The sequence below is a fragment of the Camelus ferus genome, chromosome 15, assembly GCF_009834535.1.
Source record: "Camelus ferus isolate YT-003-E chromosome 15, BCGSAC_Cfer_1.0, whole genome shotgun sequence".
In the NCBI taxonomy this organism is placed as follows: domain Eukaryota; kingdom Metazoa; phylum Chordata; class Mammalia; order Artiodactyla; family Camelidae; genus Camelus; species Camelus ferus.
In genome coordinates this window covers 28,326,449-28,344,089 of record NC_045710.1, presented here as the reverse complement: position 1 = coordinate 28,344,089, position 17,641 = coordinate 28,326,449, and the positions used below count along the sequence as shown (strand labels likewise).

At 42.5% G+C, this 17,641-nt stretch overlaps 1 protein-coding gene across 2 annotated transcripts in view; it reads left to right on the top strand.

The window, feature by feature from the left end:
* SLC8A1 (solute carrier family 8 member A1) overlaps positions 1–17,641 on the top strand; it is a 394,688-nt gene that overhangs the window by 311,680 nt on the left and 65,367 nt on the right. Inside the window, exons 4-9 of one of the 2 annotated variants that reach the window (XR_004326249.1) lie at positions 599–619; positions 1,050–1,067; positions 1,182–1,196; positions 5,123–5,191; positions 10,285–10,415; positions 15,000–15,100. Coding sequence is in view for 1 of the 2 variants with exons in the window: in XM_032497385.1 (XP_032353276.1) it covers positions 599–619; positions 1,050–1,067; positions 1,182–1,196; positions 5,123–5,191; positions 10,285–10,415; positions 15,000–15,094 (349 nt within the window). In the remaining variant the exon portion in view is untranslated. The remainder of the gene's footprint in view (positions 1–598; positions 620–1,049; positions 1,068–1,181; positions 1,197–5,122; positions 5,192–10,284; positions 10,416–14,999; positions 15,101–17,641) is intronic. The other variant, XM_032497385.1, reaches the window with a different exon arrangement.

The window sequence follows — 17,641 nt, the reverse complement described above, 5'->3', positions numbered from 1 at the left end:
TCCTGGCACTCAAGTTTTGAGGATTTTTAAAGCATAAGCATTCTTTGATGGCTGAAGTATCATGCAAATAGAACCTCCAATAAGAGAGTTTCCCCTTGGGCGGCCAAAATGGAATTTCCTAAGATGTTTTCTCTGTTTTCCTTGAATGAAAAGTACAGTACCAGAGATCGTGAATGATTTGAGACTTCCATGTGATGAATTAACTAATAACTCCCAGGCACTATTTCAAGAGGAAGACTCACTTGAATAAAGTTTAGGATTAACTTCCTAAAATGTTTCTACTATATTTGGTAAGCTAGATACATAACGTTGTGTATAAACATGTAGTAGAAATGTTCTCTTAAATGTCAAGAAATACTATACGAAGTGAATTGTTTATGTATCCAACCCAATCACACACATCTGCAGAAATTAGTCCTGGGATTATTTGGAAATTTTCCCGCTGCCATGTTTACTTGGTGTGCACCAATTTTTTTAGCAGCAGCTCCCCACTAGTGTAATCAGATCTGCCTGGATTTCTTTCTGCTGATATTCCTCTTACTTTCATTATTCATCTGGTCTCTTATTCTGTGTTTGTCTTTGTCTGTTTCCTTCACAGCCCTGTTATTGAATGAGCTTGGTAAGCATTTCATTTCTTGCATTTCCTTGCCATTTTTCTAGTTTATTTTCCATTTCTGTCAGGTGATACAGTAGCTTTCTGACTTTTATTTCTATTGATTTATTAGCAAGCTTGTTTAGCACCATTGGCCTCATAATTTTGTTAAGGTCAGAGAGTTCATATTCCACGATTAGTTTAGTATAAGCTTTTTAAAAATCAGTGATTTCTTAGATGTGTACAATAACTAAATTTGTGCACTAAACTTCATAATCTTAAAAAAATGATTAGTGTTTAAATCATACGTGGATGTTTTCACATTTTTCTTAATTGTAAATATAATTTGGCAAGTTTTTGTACCTTGGGTGGGTTGTCAGGCAATCTGATGTCAGTGGTATTTACTTAGAGTATAAATTAAATAAATTGTAACATTTATTTTTTTTTTCTTTTCTAGGTGGCTTCACAATAACAGGTATGAACTTTTAAAGTCTAATGTATCAAATTTTATTTCTTACTGTCTATTCTCACCATGTTTTGTTTATCTTTTTATAAATTTATTTCTCATTTTTATTTGCTTTTAATGAAGGAAAATACTTGTATGGTAAGACAATTGTTTTTTTAGTGTTCCTCATCTTCCCCCAAATACCCTTCAATATCAAACAAAAACCACATCCTGTGTAACTTGTATTAACATTTAGCTGTGGCACATGGGGTGCTCTTGCTGATTCTACACATTTAACATTTTACACATTAACAGTGTGCGTGTTGTGTTTATTTATGGGCAAATTTGTATGGAGAACCTGTAATTATTCACATTTTGATACTGATCAGTTTACAAATGTTCACATAGCACTGAAGATGGGCAGTGTACCTTGCTCAATGTTCCTGAGAGCACCAGAATAAATGGAACCATTGCTGAGCTCAAGGAAACACAGCAGTTGACAGCCAAGCCTGCTCCAAGGCCCAGGCTCAGAATCCTAATTGTATATAATGCCCTGATGGGAGCGGACAAAGCGTGCCTTGCCCTCATCCCACCACACCAATCTGAGAAGTGTTAGCATTCGTAACACGGTCATGAATAACATGTCTGCCATGTGAAGTGCATTACAAAGTACTCTGTAAAAACTCAAAATGCCAGTCAAGAAGTTTTAAAGTCTTAAATTCAGAACAGTACCCAGCTACCATTGTTTGCTTTTTTAGCACAACTCTAAAGTTATTTCCTTGTGTGCAGAAGGAAGACATTTCCTTACAGCATCGTCTCCTTGACCCTATTTTCTTACCCTTTCAGAATCCTCTATGTAGATTTAGAGAGGGAGATAAACATCAAAGGGCAGGTCTGATTTGTCTGAAGCTGCAGGTTGAGGATGTCTCTGAAAGGCCATCCTAATGGCCATAGCATTTTCCAATATAATTATACAGATATCCATATTCTAATTATTTTGCCTGAAATCAGATGGTGGAACAAGAATATTTAGAAAAGAAATATTTTTAAAAACTCGAATTTTGAAAATGTTACGGTGGGAGATGGGGTTGACTTAAACAACCTTTAATGTAAGCTCATGATCAAGTATTTCCAACATGATTCTGCCCCAAGTGGAACTTTCTGAATATGTGCAATTTCACGTGGGCCATCACGCTCCACTGCTTCTCTTTGGACACTGCATTTAATGGCAAAATGATTCATAGGCTCTTGGAGACATGGAAATTGAAGGATAAAAACGTTACAGAGGACAAGTCCTCATAGAGGATTTCTTAACCCTGATTCACTGACGCTCTCCCAGGTCAAGTCTCTCCAGTTCTGCACCGCCGAAGAAGCTATTTTTGAATCCTAGTGCAGGAATTTACATTTATTTTTAAAACTTATCTCCTTTTTTTTTTTTTTCCATCCCATCATTTTAATTTATTGGCGTCTCTTTGGAAATATTGTGATTCTATCACCCAATAAGTTAATTAACCTTGTGAGCTTTGAGGAAGGTAGGAATTTGGCAAGCCAGCCTTCATGGCTTCCTTGAAGTAATTTTTAAAAAATTTTTAAAAAATTTTTAAAAGGAAAAAAAGGGAATCATTGTAGGAATAGGACAATGTCTACAGATCCTTCAGCCTTGTGGAGCCTGATAATGAGACCTTAACTAAGAGTCTTTGGCTGCCAGAATGCCTTGTTAAAATGCATGGCTGTGTTTGGATATCTTTCTTTCTTATCATTGAATATGTCAGGATTCCTTTTTTAGGGCCTTCTTTCCATATCACTTGAAGCATCTTCCCAGTTCAGTAGCTAGGCAGTGGGATCCTAGTCTTTTCTCAGAGATTGTTCATGTCAAGTTCTAGAACACCTGTCCAGTAATGTCCAGCCTTTCCTGTCTTGGACTGCATGATGCATCCAAGAGGACAGCCTCCCTTCTTCCAAAGGTTTTCTATCATTTCATGTACTTCATTAAGTTCTTTCTTATGACTCGAACTTTAGTCTCCAATAGCAACTATCTTGTTACCACTCTTCCCAAAGTTTGAAATTGATGCAGTTAAAATGAGAGAATGTTGCAGAACTCTCTAGGAACCTCTCCACTGGCTTCTCTACTTCTGAACTAGGCCAGAATGCCTGGGATCCGCCCTCTATAGATGCCTCTGGGGAGTGTCCGAAAATTTAGGTCTACACTGTGAAAAGCAGCTGTAAGCTCTAAAGAACTTTTCTTTGAAGTCAGTTTGAGGCTTTGAAGTCCAGGCTTTGAAATACAGGGGCCGTAGAGAAGAGTTAATCAAGCTCTTGGACTTTGTCTGCAGCTTGTACGTGGTCTTGTGCAGCTGAGTGTGAAAATCTAAATTTGAAGCAGGATATATGGAAACTGAAAAAGTCATTTGGTCCACAACCCAATACCTATATTTCAGAGATCTCATTAGTGACAGACATTAAATGCTGAAGGTGCTTTTGGAATTTGCCAATCTTAACCTGTTGCTCCTAGACTTTATCTCAGTGAAAGGCCCCTGTTGGGACCTGTGATGTAATTCCCCCTTGACCCTCCAGGCACATAACATGATAACCCCTATACATTATAGCTTCTTAGAGTTTGTAAAGCATTTCTTATTCCTTATATCATTTAATCCTCAACCTTATGGAATAAGATTTTAGTGTTCTCACTTACAAGAGAGAAAAGGTTCAAAGAGAAAAATCACTCTACTCCAAATCACCCATCCAGCACTCAGAGCCTGGCCCTCTGACTTTAAGTCCAAGGCCACATAATGACTGTTTGATCCCAGCACTTTTAGTTCCCCCAACTCCTTCATTCCTACCTGCACGTTAATCCTTTTCAATCCAAAGTCCCATTATGTCTCTTAAATGCCAACAGTATGAATTCTAGTCAAATGAAAAATGAGGGGGACCCCAAAGTGGGAGAAACAGATTACCTGAATTTGGATACTTTTAATAAAGTTAAGTATTCTGGTTCAATTTGGAGAGAAAGAGGTACATTTGATTCCCAAAACAGACTGCTCAGAGTTCCCTGATTAATTAAAAGTATGTAACAATCAATATGCCTCTTTAAAAGTCACTCTTCCAATCATATTGTACTCATTGCTCAATAGACTCCATAAGGCACTTGGCTTTTTCAGGAAGCTGAGCTCTGAAAATTCTGACAGTTAGAAACACTTTAGTAACTCCAGTACATAGGTCAGAGGAGCAAATCCCCTTCAAGTTCAGTTTCAGTTTACAACTGAGAAAACTGAATCCAAGAGAACAGAAATGCTGTGTCCAAGTTTAGATGGCAGACATTTGGCAGAGTTGGCACCAAGTCCCAATCTCATGATTGGTCCATTCTGGGAGCTCTCGGTAACAAGCAACAGTAAGCAGATCTGGCAGTCAGTTGAAGCAGGAGTTTAATGAAAATCCTAGGCCTAGGTAATCTATCCAAGGTGCAACAATGGTGTATCCTTGCAAAGCCTGCCAGTGCATGCAATGTTCTCTCATTCAGGCTGCCCAGGAAATAAATAAGCATGTTCCCAGACATTGTGTTACTTGACCCTGAAACAAACCTGTGATATGGACAGAGCAGGTACTATTATCTCTGTTCTACACGTGGGAAACCTGGGGAAATGGCCTGCTCAAGGCTATGTTGTTGGCACCAATAGGCTTCCAAAGTGGAGCACAGGGTTAGAGCTAAAGGAACAGATCTAATATGGAATCAGATTTGCTCATCCCTATTACAGTCACACCAAGCGCTTTCCGTCTCAGATGCCTCTGGAAGTAGTAACTTGAAGCACAGATACTCCATTCCGATACCTGCAGGAATCTGGCTGCACTGCCTGCTGTGGGGTGTGAGGTTCCTTCACACCATCTGCTTTGGCTCGTAGGACACTTGCCCCATTTCCTGGCTCACTTCCGAGACCTACATAACAGTGATCTATGACCACTCAGTCCCTGAACTAACATTGCTCATGCCATGTGCATCTGGGTGTGACTTTTAGCTTACTAATTCCACAAGCTCTGCTTGCAAACCAGTGCGATTCATTCTGCTGATTTTCTGCCTGTCCTTTTGCTAGGCCAGCCTGTCTTCCGGAAGGTTCATGCTAGAGAACGTCCGATTCCCTCCTCTATAATCACCATTGCAGGTACTCGTCTCCTCACGGCCCTTGGAAACCACAGTTTAAGGAACTTAAGGTTAACTGCCTTTGAGTGTTCTTTCTTCTTTAGGTCTTTAGGCATTAAAGTGGCATAATTCAGCCCCTGTTCCCTCTTGAACTTTGCTACATGATGCAGTGGCTTCTCTGTAGCTGGGGAATGGTGGATTGGCAATAAAGCACAACCACGCCAGCCCAGGACAGGAGGCACGGTGGAGGGAGCGGCACGGACCTGCAGAGGAGGCTGAGCCCAATGGTCTCTCAGGTTTCAGTGTGTTCTGGATTTCTTGCAAATCTTGCTTCTCAAGCACGAGTTTTTCCAAATATAATGAAGTTTCTTTAAAAGCAAGCTGTTTTCCTCCCAAGAACCTGCCTTTCCTGCCTCCAGGCAGCATGTTGTTAGCCAGATACACACAGATGATGGTACATCTGCGGGGTTTCTCCAGAGCGGAGCATTGACAGGGGACTAAAGGGTTACAGAACTACCCCAGATGGATTGGCAGAATAGACCCGGTGTGAGCTCCTTGCACCACATCACTGAATCTCTGAATAAGGACAGGAAGACCCAATCCTCAGTCCTCGCCATCACCCCATCACTGGCCACGGTGACAGAAGCACTTCTGCCTGCCCCAGTGAGACCTTCCTCGTTCTCACATCCCACAGCCCCATTCAAATACCATACAGCCCTAACTGCAGAGTTGCTCCAGAATATTCCTCGTGGAAATAAAAGTACCAGTCTCTTTAGATTCTCATCAGAGAGGCCTCTCTGTTGAAAACTCTCAAGCAATCTGTGCTCTCAGACTTGTCAGCCCAGATCTGAGTGAAGGATTAAAATAACCTTCAGAAAATTGTTCCACCACTGGCCTTGGACCCCTTTCCAAGTTCTGTGTTGTTTGTTGGGATGAAAAATTGCAAATGCATTCACGAATATCCACAGGAGCTCCTCGGGTGCAGACCTCCACGTGGCTGGTTCTGTTTTCTAATAGGGATTCCCGCTCTCAGCCCTTCCCTTCTTACAGCGATGCTGCTTCAAAATGCAGCCTGAGCCAGAAAGCATCAACAGCAGCTTTGTCAGAATTCTGCTCTTCTCCAATCCCAGGTACCTATTAGCTTTTGTGGTATGTCATCTGCAGAATCAGTTACTCAGGAGAAGGGAGGTCCCCTACCGAAGGTTTCGTCACAAGACTGTGTTCCGTCCTGTTGATACTGATTTTAGCAGTGGCTATTAATTATGTGTTTGATCTTTAAGTTGTGTTGACTGGTTAAGACCACGATGTTATGTAACTTATTATCAACTTCTCAATAAAATGTGGTAAATTTAAAAATATATACATGTATAGGTACCTATACAGATAGAGAATTAAACAGAGAATGTCCTCTATCTGAGAAGCAAAACTAAAAACACAGCATGTTATCACCCTGAAGAAATAAGGAAATGAACCTGACTTGACTATAATAAAATGAACTGCATCTGATCTAGCACTCAAAGTGAAAAAATAGTAATAGATGATCAAAAAATATACCGTTAAACTATTTCCCTATTCAATAAAAAAAATATCTAAAGAAAAGGCACTTTAAAAAAAATACTCATCTCTCTTCTTTGCCACTTTCAAAAATCTGTATTATAAATGCTAATTTATCAGTACCGTTATAGAGTACTATAGATAAAAGGATTTATTTAGCTGTCTTCTCTTAGTTACACCTAAGGGCAATTATCCCTTAAATGTTCACGACATTTCTAAGTGAAAATAGCCCTGACCCTACCATGCCTTTGTGCTTTGACTGCTCTCTGCCTGTAATGCCCCTCCTTACTCAAGTACCTCCTAGCCATCCTTGCTACCAGCTTCTCCTGGCAAACTGCTACACATGCTTCAGGGCCAGTTTCAAGTATCTCTTCTTTCCAGAAGCCTTCCCTGACTCCCCGAAGCAGAGCGAGCTGCTCCCTGACCCTGAGCCCTCAGCTCTTCCCTTGCTGAACTAGAAGTTGCCCCATCTGTCTGCCTCCCTTCCTGCTAGACCATGAGTTCCTGGAAAAAGGGGCTGAGGTGGGTCGGTGGTGCTCAGTGTGCTGACATGTAGGAGGGCAGCGACGTGTGTTCAGGGAACCAGTGGTCTTTACAGGCATAGAGCAAATAAGAGGCTTGTCTAACCGTGAGTTGGAGAGTCACACACAAATATCTATTGAGCATCTACTACATCGCATACATTGTAATAGGCTCTGGGGAACGTGAGGATGGTCAGAGAGCAATGAGACGTATTTTTCTGTCTTGGTACGTGTACATGCTGGATGTTCGTACGTAAAGGTAATTTACATATAAAAAAGAATATGTTAAAAGTGTCTATGTTCAATTGTTCAATGTGTACACACAACGAATACTAAGGAATTAATTTAAGGTCAGAGTGGTCATTCCTAAACACGTCATTTGGGGGCTATTTCATGCAAGAAGAGGTGGGGTTTTGAAAGATAAGTAGGATTTAGCTTGGTGAACATGGGGAAGGTTTCCAGATGGATAGACAATGGGATGAAGTGTGGAATTAAGTCCAAGTCGAGTTTGGAGCAAGAGTGTAGAGAGTGATAGAAACAGATACCCTGCTTTTCTAGTATGAGAAACTGTTAAGACAGTAATTCCTAAGTCTTGGTCATTCTCATACCTCCTTTACAGTATTTGCACTGGCTGCATACCAGCTAGACGATTATTTACCTAATGTATTTGTTTTGGAAATCGCCTCATGTTTTTACTTCACTAGATTTGTTTTTAAAAGAAAACTTTGTCACTAACACAAATGGAAAACTAGTATTACTTGTTATAAATAGAAGCTAAGATTAAAAATTTGGGAAATGGAAAAAAATGTATTAACTTCTTGATACAGTTAAATGCTCTATGCCTGAGAACTGACTTCTCTGACCTAAATGGTAGAAACCGTAGTATCAGGAACCAGGTCCAGACATAACAGCACCAAACTCAGCACTTCTTCCTTGGTCAGAAAGACAAGTGGATGATTAAAAAGGGAATAACCTTTTCACTCCCCGAGTGCTTTGATTTCATGTCCACTTATTTAATACCATGTTCCAGATCATTTCATTTTGTCAAATGCAGCTTTAAATAATGCCACTACATCACTTTTCTTTTGTAATTTCTTCCCCCAAGTGGCTTTGTAATGCAAAAAAAAATCCAAGTGGTAATAGTTCTTCTTCTGGAAAAATAATTCTTATTTGATGTAAGTCTCCCAGACATCCATGTTCAGCCACGGTTTTGAACGAAGACGCTCATATAACCTATGAAAACTCTAATAACACCGCCCTGGGGTCAAGGATCAGAAAGCAGTGGGAATCAAATACAATTGACGTGAGCACTAGATAAATGGAACATCACGTTATCTGAGCCCAGCCCCTTGACAGCACACACATACAATTTCAAGGACAAATCTTGGGGACACCAATCAGAAACTTTTGCCTCCCTTCGGGTCATAACTTCCCAAGCTTACTATAAAAAAATTACAACTATGACAGTTAAAACGCACCTAGTGGTACCTCTCTTTTGCGTCTGCTAACATTTAGCAGTTTTTGGCCAGTCCAAAAATCACTTATGTTTTGGTCTTCATCTTATTTTTGGGGGGCCCTGTAATTACTGGGGATAGGAAAGCAGATTCTGAAATATCCTTTTAGGAAGACTCTTGAATACATACTAAAGAATTCATTGATATGCTACATCCTGCTTTTCCTTCGGTTGGGTTTGACACTCGGTATAGAAAACGCTGGCCGTGCTTCTAGCCCATGTGCTCAGTGTCCTAGCCGTCAACAGCCGGCCTGGGAACCAGTTCTCTGCAACATTTGCTAGAGTGTCAGCCACTCCCGCAGGGTCCCTCTGCAGAAGGAAGCCATGTGTCTTTGGAGGGGATGGGAGGTGTGGGCTTTTGCAGCAGTTGATGCCCAAATGCAGAAGGCAAGACGTCTAGGCTAGAAGTCCCTCCCTTTCTGACCTCTCCTCAGTCAGCAGACTCCTACTGCAGGCAGTTTGCCTTGAAGTTTCTAGAAGCCAGGGCGTTGGGGCTCCAGTCTTTCTGTACCACCAATGCTACTTCCTTGGAGATGAGGCTCATCCCATTTGACTCTTCAAGGAAGTGGCCTGTCTTGGTCCAGCATCCTGGGCCCGGAGAACAGGGGGCTGAGTGATCACAGGAACAGTGTTTGTCCTTCACATGCTCATGGCCTTCTCAGAGTGGGATTTATCCTAATGACCTTCATACAGAGAGAAACCAACTGTGAGCTTCCCCTCATTAATGGACTCTCAAGTCCATTAACATCTTCTCAGCACCCATAGCCCCTCCTGGAGTGTAAGCTACATGATGGTTCTAGAAATAATCATGCTTACGTGGTGAGTAGCATTAACCCCCCTAAGGCTCCACCCTTGCACTCCCCATTTACTTTAAGATTAACATGGGGAAGGTCCTCCCATCCCATCTCAGCTCTGCACCAGAGAGAGGCAGCACTGGAGTGCAGGCACCTTACTGAAATGTGGAAGGGATGTTTCACTTCTTAGCTTGCAAAAAGGGCTCTTGGCAAGTGAGCAGCTAAGATCAGAATTTCCCATCCACCATCTCTTTAGTCCTGGGGCATTTTCTGCTGCTTCTAGAAAGTGGAGAGCAGGAGGCCAGCCTCCTCCATCCTTTGAATCACTCTAGCACTTTTCATTGCCTTTCCTTTTGGTCACGTGCTAAAGGGATGTGGCTGACTCACAGCCAGGTGAGCCAGCGTCACGGGGGACAGCTGGGTGATTCCCTCAACATAGACAACGAGCAGGCAGAGTCTTTCTCAGTGATGTGACCTGTAAGTTGCTTTTCCCCATCTGTTCTTTGGCTTATGCTTAAGTTGGGGGACATTATGGTCACCTGCTGTCACAGTGATGTGCTGCCCACCAGGACAGATGTCTGTCCAGTTCTCCCCTCCAGCCTGACGACACCACCCAGGGGATTTCTCATAGGTCATCAGGGCTTCCTTCCTTCTTGGTTTCCTTGTAGCAGGATCCAGGGGTTTCCAGATAAAATTGAGTGCCTTCTCACTTTCTTGCCCTGCCCTTTCACAGAGGAATGTGACGACAAGCAGCCACTGACCAGCAAAGAGGAAGAGGAGAGACGCATCGCAGAGATGGGGCGCCCCATTCTGGGAGAGCACACCAGGCTGGAGGTGATCATTGAAGAATCCTATGAGTTCAAGGTACGCTCACCAAGGCTGCCCGGTATGGGTCCAGGCCCACCTTGGGACCAAGACGGTTCATATTGTTGGTCTTCACGATATGATCCATCCGGAATGAGAGGCAGATGTAATTTCAGGAACTGGCTGATGGTTTAAGAGGCCTTCAGAGCAGAAATGGAGTCAGAGAGTTGATAGGGAATTAAGAGGTCCTGCAACAAAACAGCATCAGAACCAGGGTCTGGTGGGTGCCACCCATCACCCTACAGGGTCACAGATGCCCGACAGTGAGGGCTTTGTCTGGGCAGGTAGCAAGGAAGAGGCAAAGGTGGATTCCAAGAGACTGTTATGCGTGGAGGAAACCAACACACTTTATTTGGAAAAGCTATTCAACCTATTAGAAGCCAAGCATTTTCACTGCTGAAAATTAGGCTTTTGTTTTGGGGTGGGGATGGTAGGGCACTCCCTGTAGAACACTGCACTAATAACTTCTCATTTATACATAGTCACCTTCTTAAGATCCTAGGACACTTTTAGCCCAGTCATCATACTAAATGTATAGGGTCCGTAACCAGAGAGTCTGTAGTTGAGCTGATAAAACTGGATTCCCAGTTCTCTAGATGATCAAAGTCATTTTTCAGAAATTAAGTACATGTGTCTTAGGGTGAGCTTAGGACTTGGAGGTGGAACTTTCTGTCCATTCTTAGCTGCTCCCTCGGCCCCTGTTCCCAACTCCCATCCTATCTCACTTGCATGGTCCTAACACTCGGAAATGCCCCCGAGAGCCACACCTCAGTTCTCTGTGGGGCGTGAAAAAGAGCATCCTCTCTAGGGGCTTCCAGAACTACAAACCAGAGCTCAGCAGTATTTCCCCCACTTATTTTTTAAGAGCAGATTCTGTTCCTATTTTGAAACCCAGAATGAAGATGTCCACAAGGGAGACTCAGGCCCCTGACTTAGATGTGTCAGGATTGCATCCAGATTTTTCATAGTAGTGGCTTCTTTTCCTTTAGCTGAGCCCATTCGTTATTCTTTTAATTTAGCTAACAAATGAAGGTGCCTGATAGGAGACAGATGGAAAGAAACATGTCTTTGCAATTAAAGTGGCATTTAAAAGATAAAAATGCAATTGAACTTTCCCCTTCAGGCCACCACTAATGCATCTGTTAACTCCTTTCACTCATGCCCATGGAAAGAAAGAGCAGGATGAACACTGGGATCAGTGCCGTCTAAGCAGACCCACCTTGACCATCAGAGCACACCCGTTGTTTGATCTGGAACCTGGATCGCTGCACACATGTGACTGGCAGGTGCACAAGTTCCCTGTGATTCCTGAGGTGCAAACATATCAGGCTGTTTCTATGGACCAGTCTGTTCAGATATATCCAACCTCATTCTTCCTCATATACCCTCTTTTCACCTCGAATCAGAGGGTCCAGTGCCACCTGCGGCAGCAGAGCTTCTACGGCTCAGCATTTCTGTAAATGCTGACCCCACCCCCATCCCAGGACTCTCATGGGAAATTATCATGTGCTCTCTCCCTTATGGAACAACCCCAAACTTCCCCCTTCCATGCACCCATAACCAGGAAGGGCAATCACAGTGACTTCCTGTAGGAAGCGTTGGGCTGGGGATGGTAGGGTACAGCTGTCTAGGCAGCACAGCTTTCTTGGGTCCAGAGCTCTCTCTGGTAAACACTCCAATGATCTGAGCCTTTGAAAGTCACCCAAGTCTGTCCACGTAAGTCCAGCTGTTTGGGGAACTTATCTTCCTAGAGTGACTTTCGTAGATTCCTTGCATCTCCTCAAAGTTCATCAGGACAGTTACTGCTAACACTAAAGGGCACCTTGGGGGTCTATTTCTGAAGTGCCCTCAAGCATCAATTTTGATTCTATATTATTATTTTAAGAGATTTTTTTCTAGACCATAGCTGTTTTAAATAACTTATTCAGTGCTCTCAGAACTGCATGAAAGTCCCAAATCAGGGTGACACCTCACAATAGCCCGACGTGCTTTGCCCAGCGGGTTGTTGTTTACTACACTGTGACTGAGGGCTTGGCTTTTCTAACGCCCATTGCCGAGGGTGAGGTTATGAGAATTGCTTACAGTCTAGTGCAGTGAAGAGCTGGTGACTGGCATTTTGAAAACCTCTTATCAGTATAGATGGCAATGTTCAAGTGTCTAAATTTCGAATTTAGGTCAAGAGAGGACACACATGCAAATTAAGTCCTAGGAAGAACCCAGGCTATCTCATAGTCCCCCAGGGTTAACATAAACTGTTACCAAGTCCAAACTCATTCTGCTGACCTAGCGGCAGGCCAGTAAGTCAGGAGACGAGGTGTTGGGGCAAAGAATAATGACTTTATTTGGCAAGTCGGCAGACTGAGAAGATTGGGGACTAATGTCATTGAGAACCATCTTACCAACCACTTTACTCAAGTCAGAATTCAGACTCCTTTTATACTAAAAAAGGAGGGGGGGTGTGGTCAGTTGTTGCAAACTTCTTGGCGTTGAAATCCTTTGTTCTTGCACAAAGGTCAGGTCATGATGTCCCTGTTAACCTCCAACAAGATAAATGTTACTCTCCATTCTGCAACTTTTTTATCTCTATATAAATGGAAAAGTGTTATGCCCTTAAAGGTCAGAGTCTTGAGAATGGGCCATCCTGTCTATTTCAGGCTGTGGGCAAATTCTTTTACGAAAGGTGCAGACCCATCGTGACTCAGCACAGGAAACAGTACAGGGTTAGAGCTAAAAGAACAGATCCAATATGGAGTCAGATATGTTCCTCCCTATTATGAAACTAAAGTTTACAATCTACCTTAGATTTTACATACATATAAATTTTAAGTTTAGTTTATCTTAAAAAAATCTCTTGTGAGGGATTTTGAGGTCAGTCTGTGCTTCACTGTTAGAGCAGTTTCTCTCTTCAACTGTTTGTCTCCCAGGGAAAGGGGTTCTCTGCCTTGGCTTCAGAATAAAGAGGGCTTCTTTGGAGAGACCTGCCCCAAGATTCCATTACCTTTAGGAAAAGTCAAGGTCATTTCTTGTTACATTCTACTCAGAACTTTGAATTGGCATCAGCCAAGACACTCAGAATACTTGATGAGATGTGGCTGACTTCAGAGAAAAGACAGATGTTTGTCATGTGTTTCTCGTTGGCAGCCAAGAGCAGTGACGGTCCCAACTATTATCAGGGGCACTAGCAGTTCTAGACGCAGTTAGAGGCTGAAAGGTCACCACCGTAAGGACAAATAATCGAGCAAAGAATGACGACAATACAGAGTGGGCCAGTTGAATATGGGCCTTTTCATGTTTCTTATCTTCTCAGTGTTTCAAGTCAGTTCCAATGACTGTTGAACTAACACACTTGACTTTCTGATGTAGCTTTGACCTTCTGTCCAGGCCCCTCAGATCACATTTCCTGGTTAGCCAATAATGTGCTCTCTCTCTCTCTCAAAGCAAAGTCAGTTCAGGTACACTGCATTAAACATGTACCAATTTTGACCTCGGAAAAATAATACGTGTTTTCTGCCTCTTTGCACTGAGTGGGAACTCGAGGATGCCCTGACAGTAAGTGTGGATGTGCGCTAGACTAGCCAACGTGGTAGTTTCTCCGGGAGGAACAGCCTCAAGTCCCGGACGTGACCCTTCTCCCTGTAGCTGCTTTGATTTGTGGTAGCGCTTTGGGTGCATCTGCTCTGTTTTCTTGTGAATGCTTGGCTGCTCCTGCTGTTCCGTTAACTGACATTTATTTAAAAAGCTAGACAGTACTAATTGTACAGAACTAAGTGCTTAAAAAAGGTCTAAAGAAGAGGGGAGGGAAATAGTTCATTGGTAGAGCACATGCTTAGCGTGCATGAGGTCATGGGTTCAATCTCCGGTACCTCCATCAAAAAAAAAAAAAGGCCTAAAAGAAAATAACAGTAAGAGGCTTAGTGCAGGGGAAATTCAGCACACGGTAGTGGTAGTGTGCCCTTAACCATACAAACTGATCTTTTCTTGTCTTGTTTGCAACAGGAGTAAGGCAAGATGAATTCTCTAACGGCCACCAGGCTGACAAAATCAGTAGCCAAAGAAAGATCTATGTATTGATGATCATGTAGCAGCTATCTTGAGGCTCTGCTGTCTGGCCGCATTTCATTGATCAACAAAAGTATAATAACAGGACTTAGTTTCATAATCTATCTGCCGCTTCCCGGTTATTCACAGATACGTAAAGCTGAGCAGGGCATAGATTAATTCAATTGCAGAGGGCACACTATAGACAAAGCCAGGAGAGAAACAAGCTCATGAAGCATTCGAGGGAACGCCATGGGCTTTTGCAACACCCGCTACTCTAAGTGCTGAGGCCAGTCTTCCTTGGCCCCTAGGCAGTGGAGGAGGCTTGTATTTGTTACGAAGAAGTTTCCATTTCAGAATGTTTCCAAGTAAGGACTCTGGCTTGTTTGCATAATCCTAACAGTGTTTGATGTCAATACTGTTGTCTGAGCCTAACATCTGCTACCCTTTATATAGCTCTGGGGTTTCAAAATCCACAAGGGCTGAGCTTTCCTGAGGCCTTAACCCACCCGGCAGTTATGATCTGATTCTTTTCAACTTTTCTAGAGTACTGTGGACAAACTTATTAAGAAGACAAACCTAGCCCTTGTGGTTGGGACAAACAGCTGGAGAGAGCAGTTTATCGAAGCTATCACCTGTCAGTGCTGGTGAGTGCCTTTCTCTGCATATTGTAAGTTATAATGTTCCAAGCTGACTTTTTCTACTGTAACCACTTGGTCTATGTCAAAGCCCCACAGACTCTCCGTAATAAAATTACAAGAGAAATAAATGTATTTGTAGCATATATGCACATTTTGGCGACGAATGTAGACTTTCTAGACGAAGCAAATGTCTTCAAAAAGGACATTCTTCTTCATCTGCATTGTGTATTTCTCTCCGGAAGTAGACAAGAAAAATTTGAAGCCTTCTGTGTCTTAACTCATGGATAGCCAGTCACGGGGCTTTGTCTGGAAAACTCCCTGAAAGCAGGAGACGTGGCCAAGTGCAGGTCACAAAGGAGGCAGCGAGATCGTAGGGGAGACAGGATGCCATTAAGACCCTTCACCACTGCCATCTGCACCGTTTTACACCCTCTTCAACAACGTCTAACAAAAAAGTGTTTGCACTGGCTCTGGAAGTGAAAATAGAATCACGTTCTGTGTCTTCCTGTACAAGCAAAGTGCAGAGTTTTATTTAGGAAAATCCTACAAAACGCAGTATGTCTCAAACTCCAGGAGCCAGACACCTGCGGGAATTCAATTCAGAACGAAGTGTCCCTTTCCTACATTGTCAAACCTTGTCCGCTCTCTGTGTGATTGTATAAAGGCAGAGGAAAGTCCCTCTCATAAGACACAGGAGAGCAACACTATCATGGGATTTTTTTGTTTTCAGTTCTTCTGCTTCATTTCCCACTGGTTCTTTCCTTTAAAGATCCCCGCAGGCTCATCTTCTGCTGTTGCAGCTAATGAACAAAGCTAGAATTTTCCAAATAGTGATTCCCAGACTGTAAAATAGGGAAACAGCGTCACTAGCCGTTGGGTCATGACTTCTGATACAACCCCCTCTTTCCAATCTGCCACAGATCTCCCAAGTGCTGTGGGAACAGAGGGTGGTAACAATGTCTGTGCCTGTTTATTATTAGTGCTGTTTATAATCACACTTCGGTTTCTTGCAATTGAGTATACAGTGGAAATTTATGAACATTAAATGATGAGTAATTGCTTAGGGGAGTAGATTTGGGATTTACACATAAATTCTAATGGGGGAGGGGAAAACTCCCTGTCTTGGTCCATTTGGACTGCTGTAACAAAATACCATAGAGTGGGGTGGCTTATGAGCTACAGAAGTGTATTTCTCACAGTTCCAGAGGCTGGAAGTCCAAGATCAATGCACTGGCAGATTTGGTGTCTGGTGAGAGCCTGCTTCCTGGTTCATAGACGGCTGTCTTCTTGCTCTGTCCTCACGTGGGGGAGTGGAGAAGAGAACTCACCAGGATCTCTTTTACCAGGACATTAATCATATTGATGGACTTTGCCCTTATGATCTAATCATCTTTCAAAGTTCCCATCCTCATATACCACCATATTGGAAAACAGGTTTCAATATATAAATTTGAGAGGGCCACAAACATTCAGTCTATAGCACTCCCTCATACGGCTTATGTTTTTCTATAAATCTAAGATTAATATCTGAGGCTTGAGCTATACTCCCTTACCACAGAGAGAAAAAAACTAAAAGGACAATGGTAACTTGAATAAAAAAGTGTTGACAAGGCCAATGGTAGAAATTAAATGATATGTTATATAACTATAATGTAAAATAAATATTACATAAAGTATAATAAATATATAATATAAAAATTAAAATATTTTAAAATAACCAAATTATTTCATGGGCTTTGACATATCAGAATCAAAACATTAAAAGCAGCATAAGCCTTAATAGACCATTTCTAACAGTTGCCAGGTTGCCTTTGGCTGCAAATATATGAGCATTTGTATGATGGTCATGTGCTGAGCATCATTCATTCATTTTTGTGTATGTCAGTCATTGCTCTTAGGATATGCCAGTGAATAAAACAGACAAATACTCTTGCCGTGTGAAGCTTACCTTCTAATGCAGGAGACAGCAAATAAGTAAAATAAGCAAAGAGGTCAAATAAAGCATATGCTAGATGGTGGCTTATGATGGAGAGCAACAAAGCCATGGAGGGAGACAGGAAGTGTGTGTAGGGGACAGGAAGTGTGTGTAGGGAGACAGGAAGTGTGCGTAGGGGGGCAGGAAATGTGTGTAGAGGGACAGGAAGTGTGTGTAGGGGACAGAAAGTGTGTATGGGGGCAGGAAATGTATGTAGGGGGACAGGAAATGTGTGTAGGGGACAGGAAGTGTCTGTAGGGAGACAGGAAGTGTGTGTAGGGGGACAGGAAGTATGTATAGGGGACAGGAAGTATGTGTAGGGGCTGCATTGGATGATAGCCAAGAAGACACCATCCATAGACACATAGACGCTGAATTTGCTCTTCTAGCAGTGGAGTGGTTTTGTGTGGGTTTGTTCATATGTTTTTGTAACTCTCAGGGACCAAGGTCAACATTTTGTGGCCAGTCTACAACAATGGAAAAGGGAAGTTTTAAGTAGTGAGAAAGATTATGCTGCAAAGCAGGCCAAAGTTGTGTATTTACTTCTGGTCAGGATAGATATACAGAGAAAC